Raw genomic sequence first — 7,423 nt, 5'->3', positions numbered from 1 at the left:
ACTGAGGCCTGTGGGGCACTCTCAGCCACTTAGACAGTTCACACATTTATGTGTATTTGTACATGAATATTTCATACTTTAAGGCTGCCTGTTTATTTAAGGGAGATGAACAAAATACATTGGAATTGTACATAATCACATCACAGATGATAAATTAAATAGATTTTAAGTAGATGCTTGTGCATTCTTAAAGTCTCATATGTTGCATTGAACTATGTGATCTATTCAAAGTCTCCCAGTCAGTGCTGTTCTCCATGCCTGTCTGACTGTACACGATGTTATTAGCACAAACACTTTAAAGGTATTATTTAGGACTTCAGCAATAATACAGACAGCAATGTAGTTAGCAATAAAACAGTTTAATTGGGAATTAACAAACAACAAACAAACTTCTGTCTCCTATTTTTTGTCACACAGGAAAGAAGCATCAATATCTGATGAGAAGACTTATTTCCTTTTTGGGGGGTTTTCAACAGGAGATGAATATCTCTAACAAGTTGATTTGTTCACATTTTCACATCTTCATTTTTAAGTGAAATGTGCATTTTGAGTTTATACACTATATGCATATAAGGAGCTTTATCACCAATGATAACTACCCTCATAAACACTACATGCATACAGCATTCAAATGGATTTAAACTGCAGTAGCTGCATAAATGAGGACCAATGAACTGTTACTGTTTCCTTCCTGTCACAGATGTAGTCACTGAGTTTGCTGCTGCTCCTTTGCAACGAGATGATGATACACTAAAGACTGATGCACAAAATCTATACACTGCTTCAAATATACATTGAATACATTTGGTGTGAAGCCCCGTATCAGCTGATGAACACAAACTTCATACTTACTGATGTTCATGTAAATGTTCACAGCAGGTGTTGGTAATCCATGCACTTTCACAGAAGTGAAATGATTAACTAAAAATAATTTTACATTGTAATCAACAAAGCAGAGTGTCACTAATTCAAAGTATCTCATTAAACTAATGCAGACTCCTTTAACATATCTTTACCTTATGGTGAAATTTTAGTTTGGTCATAAGTTCACTCACAGGAAGTAAGCGCGCACAAGTTAAAAAGGAAATGGTGTCCTTAACCAGAAGTGACTGTGAGACAAGATGAAGTCCTCTCTCAGCTCCTCTCTGTTTTCTTACAAGTATTCGTAACTACTGTATTAATAAATAATGAAATTGTTTTGCAGTATTCAGTAACTCAGTAATGTTGCTCAGATTGTCTAACTATATAATGACAGTCTTTTAAAAATTCAGGAGATAATCATTTAGTTTCAAAAACAGAAAGAAACTCAATGACAAAAATCTGATTAATGACATTTACAAACATTTCACTCTTGTACAAACTGTTTTCAGTGAGATCAGATGAAGTAAATTCAGATGATGAAGCTCAGTTACACAGCTACATTTTTGGATAGCAGAGCACAGCTGCAAACACAGCAGCTGTTTATAGACTTGAATGTGTCTTACAGAATTAGAGGTATACGTATCACAGATCAAATAAAGGAAGCAACACAAGAATGAAGGCTGAGTTGCCATGGAAATCTGATTACGTACATTTACTAGTGAAATGCAGTTGTGCTTACTTCCTTCCTTGCTTCATAAGATGGTGGACTCCAGCTCATACTGAGGCAATTTGCCACAGAGTGTCAAGAGGAGGGAATGAGAATCAGCACCGACAGCTCTGAGCTGTGATTTTCAGCTCAGAAACGATGAAGTTCTAACTGTGGTTTAGGGATGAGTTGTGGCCCAAAACACAGGCGAGTGTGGAGTGAGAGATTGGCAGCAGGATTGTGTGATACTGGATGGTATACAGTGATGGACAATTTGGACACATATTTAAATATTATAAGAGAGATTATTATAAAAGAGCTGTCATGAAAAAACTGACCTGAAACTCATTTTGAACCTTTTAAAAAGATGATTAAAAACATTTACAATAAAATTTGAATATTTATAAGAAATCAAACAAAATGACAGGAGAAAGAGTATGTGCAGTTATTTACACTGCAGGATTAACCTGGTCCTGGACTAGTTCTTTTAAACAGTCATACAAGACATCTGATGTTTGCCTGAATAGGAAGTCTCGCAGTGTCACTTCTCATGACATGGACAAAGTGCTGCACAAGATTGTCTTTTGGAAAGTGGAGAATCACACAGGGTGATCTGCAGGTGGTTCTTGTGGAGTCTTGTTTTTTTTTTTGGTTTGTTTTTTTCCATTAAATGGATTTTTGTGGCTGGGTCAATCAACCACTAAGATGACACTAAGAACCCAAATTAACAGTATTTCTGTCCTGCCTGGAAAGGCAGGGCTCAATGTCTACTCACAGTTCTTTAGTGACACACAAAACTCACACCTTGCATAGACATCCACTGCTGAGTTAGTCTGCAAGGTGGCTCTTACTATATGTTAGTTAAAACTCTGTGCTCTGGACCATATACCATTATGCTCAATAGTGCAACTGTGCTCTCTCGCCACAAGGGGGATCTCCCACACAGTTGACAGCCTTTCCAACAATTTCATTGATACATACATATGAAATGAAAATACAGATTTGTGCTAAAAGTTCTATGTCCTATTTTACTATTTGTACATGTTTACTTTTATGGCTAAAAGTCTAGATTTTGCCATTTGGACTTTTTTTCTTTTGTTGTTGTTTTTTTGTTCATTTAACTCTGTTTCACAAGTCTGACACATTTATTCAGCATGTAACAGCTACAAAAAACGGATCTATGGTATATATTTGAAAGAAACATGAACTCAGACTATCAGGATCATTGCTTTGAATTCAAAATCTCCTTTTCACTAAAAGTGACTTCAAGTTTTTAAGAGACTTTAAAGAGAAAAAGAGAAAAACAGCTGAAGAGCTGCTGTTAAGATTTTAGAGCTGTGGCTGAATTTGGATTGACATCATTGTAGTCAGAGCTCTCCTCTGGGTCACCACGTTGCCCTGTTGAGGTGATCAAATGAAAGCATTTCAAAACAAACTCCCCCTGTTTTGTCCACAAATGCATTTATTATCAGTGAGAATAATTACCAATGTATATTTTGCATTTCAAATCTCACATTTTGTGCACTCACTTGTCTTGTTAATGACTTTGAGAATCCCAGATGTGACATTGTTGTAATCACCTTCTGCTGGACCTGAAATAAGAATCTGATTGACTTTCATGTTAAACTCAGTTATTGTATAATCATCCAGCTTCCACAAGCTCTGTATTAATGAAAGTGTAAACTTTACCATTTTCAGTGTTTTCACATCTTCTGACTGTCTCATAGACACAACGATCACCTGCAGGTCAGAGAAAATCAGTCACCTCATGTCTGTGATACTAATTTAAACACAAATATACTTGCAAAAAACATTTATATTAAAAGCTGCAGCAGATGTAACAAGTACAGTCTTGTTGCAAATAGCATCAGAATTTTTGAAACTACATGAAAAACTAACCATGAAGAAGAGAGGAGTACACTTGCTGCTGATCTTCATCCCGATTGAGCGTTTGCTCATTAGCAGCACCTTTATTAAAAATTATAAACAATATGTTTGTTTTATGTTCTTGTGGATTATACATTCTTGTGAACAGTTCACACTTCATGACCCTATGCTGCATCTGTTTATTTAGTCATTTTAAAAAATAAAATATCTAATATCAGAAGAAGAAAAAAAACAAAGTCTCACCTTTGAACTTTTTGCAGCAATACAACAAGAGCAGGAGGAAAATCAATGTAATTCCAGAAATTAGTCCAACGATCATCAGAACAGGAAACAAAGAGATTTCAGCAGTGGGGACATCTGCTGTAGTTGAGAAACATATTTAAAAAACTGGACTGAATAAGTCTGGACTGGACTATAAGTTATTATAATAACATGAGAGAAACAGATAATACACCAATGTCTGCCAGGTGCAGCCCACACACTCTCTCCTGTGTAATTTACTCCCCATAGAAACGTTAAGCTTCTGTTTCAAATCATACTTGGGTATTGTGTCAGCATTGTGCTCTTTTTTTTAGTCTTTTTTTTTTAGTCGAGTTAGTCTTGCGAGATCTCGCAAAAGTCCGTCTTAATTTTTTTTTCTCCCATGACCCCTGCGGGGCTCCGTATTAGTCCCACACATGGGAAATTTTTTGGTCACGGCACAAAGTACAAGACGTACCCAGAACCGTTCCCTGTGGGGCCTCCGTACTGCAGACGATCCTGTCCGACACACAGCCCTGAGTTCTTACATACTGTGGTCAGTCGGTGAGGTAGTTCAGTATCCATGTAGTGAGGTGATGGTCCACTTATGTATTCTCCAGCTTGTCTTTTAGAATTGTGGGAAGAATGATGTTAAAGGCAATGGAAGAATCAATCAAAGAACTTGATTCTCACAGCGGTCTTCAGGTGAGAGAGGAAATGACGTAGGAGATGAAAGCACAATACCAGTAATATTCACCACCTCCAAGCCTCCCTACTCCTCGCCACCATCCTAACTCTATTTTCCTCTCTTCTCAGTTAACCTTCAGACGTGCCTGCCTGTAAATCACTTTCACTGTCTAGGTACACAACCTCGTAACCACACCACCCACGCCACACCCCAGCATATTCTATGTCTCCCTGTGCAATATACTAGTGTGTGTTTGCAATAAACCCTGTTAAATGTTTTTGCCATTTCTGCCGTGGTTCTCGGCGTGCATTGTGACAGTTTAATCTTGCTTTATATGCATTCATGGCTACATATTTATCACTGTTTCTTTGCAGGTTTGAATTGATTGAAAATTAATTCTAAAAGTACTACATCTATTAAATAGTATAGAGTATTGCAGGGAGGTGCTGGTGAAGAATGCTTTATTATGTCAAAATTTCAGGACACGCCAGGATATGCAGGTATGAAATAGCTCTTATTAATCACTTTATTGGTGTTAAAATACGACGTTAATCACTGTCAAACTATGATACCTTCATGACATCATGTGACATCTTTCATGAACTCAGTGAAAGAAATGACAATAAATCATGCTTTTTGCAAGCTGCCAGAAACAAAGTACCTAGTAATGCATTTGAAAATAATATGACAATAACACAATAATAAACAAAACACACAAGTCTTTTATATATTCTTAAACTTCAAAAACAGTGCAATCTCCATCTCATTTTCTTTTTCCCGATGATTTGTTAAATTCAGAAGAAATCAGTTCTGCATTGTCCTCCGTTCAGTTGATTTTTGCAGAAAAAGTACAATTACCAAGAACTGCTAGTCTTACTTCAGAATAAACTGTTTCCTCACCTGCTGCAGGAGCTGATTTTCCTGCAATTGAAGAAAAGGGTGACTGCTGGTGACATTAAAACTGATGACTGCAAAGCTTTCATTGTTTTTGTTTTTTTTCTTTGAATTTCCCAATAAGAAAGCAAAACAAATAAGGTACTACTTTACTCACCTTTGACTCTGGCTTTAGCTTCATTGTGGGAGATCTGTGCGTACAACACATTGCCATCTAAAAGAGGATGGACAAATAATCAGGATCCAAAGAAATGATGAAGTGCTTTAATTTTCTTGACATTTACATTTTCTTTCAGTCAACACCAAACCCATCACATGAACTGACTGCTGGAGCTTCTTGCTCTAAAGAATAAGATTTTATGATAACTTTTTATCGTTCATTTAAGTGTCAGATCAGTGCAACCTTCCTTCCTTCCCTGGTTAGCAGGGCCACTGTCAGTGGATCCTTCCACCCTAACACTAAACTACAGTATGTTATATTTTTATAACATAAAATCCTTACCTTCCTTAGTGAAGTTTTTAAGCTCAATCAAAGAATATGTGAAATCTCCAGATTCAACTAAAAGAGTTACACATTTATACATAAATGATCATAATCACAGTTTACACATGTATAATTCACTGCATATACTTCAGCATTTTGTGTGTCATCGTGGTCTTCGACTGATTAATCGAGACAAGCTTCACCTATACAAATCAACTAAATGTTAGATTAATGATTAAAATTTTTATATTTGGATTTGATCATCTTTTAAATAAACTAGCCAGAATGTCACATGCATAACAAAATTAATAAAACTTATTGTGGATAAGGCTGACCTGGGAGAGCAGGAGCATGTTGACCATTTTGAGATTCATCCTGGTTGATCATGTGGTTCGTTGCAGAGCTCTGATTTGTGCTCCCAGTTCTGGTGGGACACATAATGTAGTAAAACTTCAAAGAAACACAGGATGGGAGAGGGGAGATTTGAACCAACCTCATAAGGAAGGAATCTGTAAAAAAGACAATTGCATTGATTTTATGTATTGTGTCACTGGTGCAGTAACAGTGCATGTAGTCTTCATATGTGGTTCTGGATAACTACATCATATTCAGTCTAATATTAGATGGGTAATGGTCTCACCCCTTGAATATTTGAAGTAATACAACAGCAGAAGAAGAAGAAAAAGTAAAACTCCACAAATGAGTCCAATGATCAGACTGAGAATATTTTTTCCAATTGCAGGCAGCATGGTCAAAACAGTTGTCAGCAATGTTGCCTCACAAGATGAAGGTTCTGGGTACTAGGGCCTTTCTGTGTGTAATTTGAATGGTGTCCCAATGTCTGCGTGGGTTGACCGTGAATTGTATAAGTAGAAGAGAGTGGATGGATGATTCTGTAATTGGAGAGAAAGAGAAAAAAAAACCTGATTTCGTTTTTTCTGGTTTGGCGTAACAGAAGATAATCCCAGGACCACACTGACAGCAGGAACAACAATCATACCAGTAGGGGGCAGTCTGCCCTATCAACAGGCTAGCTCCTCTCCTTCTGTGAGATTTCCTAGTCTTCTCAACCAAGCCGCTCCTCCCTCTGTGATGGGAGGCAGCTGCTTCACCAGAGCCTCAAGATCTCTGATATTATAGGGGTGGTAAACTGGTTCACCCCGTGCACCCGTCAATAAAGGCATTGTCAGGGGTAATTCCTCCTCTGCGTCACGCTGCCCTTCTTCAGTTGGCAATACACCAGTCTTCTTCCGATTCTTTTCAAAGATGGACGGTCTTTTATCTCTTGGTTCCTCCAGGACCCTCCCTGAGCGAAGGGTCGTCATTCCTGTGGGAGCCTGAAAATTTGGGGCGAATCCTCCCCTCTCCAGGTTTGACACTTCTCTGGATTTTCGTGTGTTGCTTTTTCCTGAGGCCGCCAAGTCCTTTTCCAATGCATAAAGCGTTTGTGCTACACTACGTGGTGTTGCTACGCCTTCCTCCTCCAGTTTCTTCAGGAGGCGTTCCAGCTGTTCCAGAAGGATTAAAAGCAGGCTACGCGGTAGTTTGTAGGAAAGGGGCTGCATTTGAAGTGAAAGAGGCTGGAAGACTTGAAGGGCAGCAGTCAGCCCAAAGAGCAGAAGTAATTGCTCTAAGTCGAGCTTTGAGACTTGCAAAAGGAAAA

The 7,423-nt window shown here is 38.0% G+C and overlaps 1 protein-coding gene across 2 annotated transcripts in view; it reads right to left on the bottom strand.

Annotated features, from left to right (window-relative positions):
- Nucleotides 1-1,319: 1,319 nt before the first annotated feature.
- LOC102308069 overlaps nt 1,320-7,423 on the bottom strand; it is an 18,654-nt gene continuing 12,550 nt past the window's right edge. Inside the window, exons 2-6 of one of the 2 annotated variants that reach the window (XM_042215238.1) lie at nt 3,698-3,814; nt 3,467-3,535; nt 3,257-3,307; nt 3,097-3,159; nt 1,320-2,965 (exon numbers count right to left, since the gene is read on the bottom strand). In XM_042215238.1, coding sequence (XP_042071172.1) covers nt 2,889-2,965; nt 3,097-3,159; nt 3,257-3,307; nt 3,467-3,535; nt 3,698-3,814 — 377 coding nt within the window. In that variant the 3' untranslated portion in view covers nt 1,320-2,888. The remainder of the gene's footprint in view (nt 2,966-3,096; nt 3,160-3,256; nt 3,308-3,466; nt 3,536-3,697; nt 3,815-7,423) is intronic. The other variant, XM_042215239.1, reaches the window with a different exon arrangement.

This window comes from Haplochromis burtoni, unplaced genomic scaffold, assembly GCF_018398535.1.
Source record: "Haplochromis burtoni strain Fernald_Lab_line unplaced genomic scaffold, NCSU_Asbu1 Contig_690, whole genome shotgun sequence".
Taxonomy (NCBI): domain Eukaryota; kingdom Metazoa; phylum Chordata; class Actinopteri; order Cichliformes; family Cichlidae; genus Haplochromis; species Haplochromis burtoni.
Note: the sequence above shows the minus strand (reverse complement) of the source record. Positions and strands in the feature narration are given on the sequence as shown.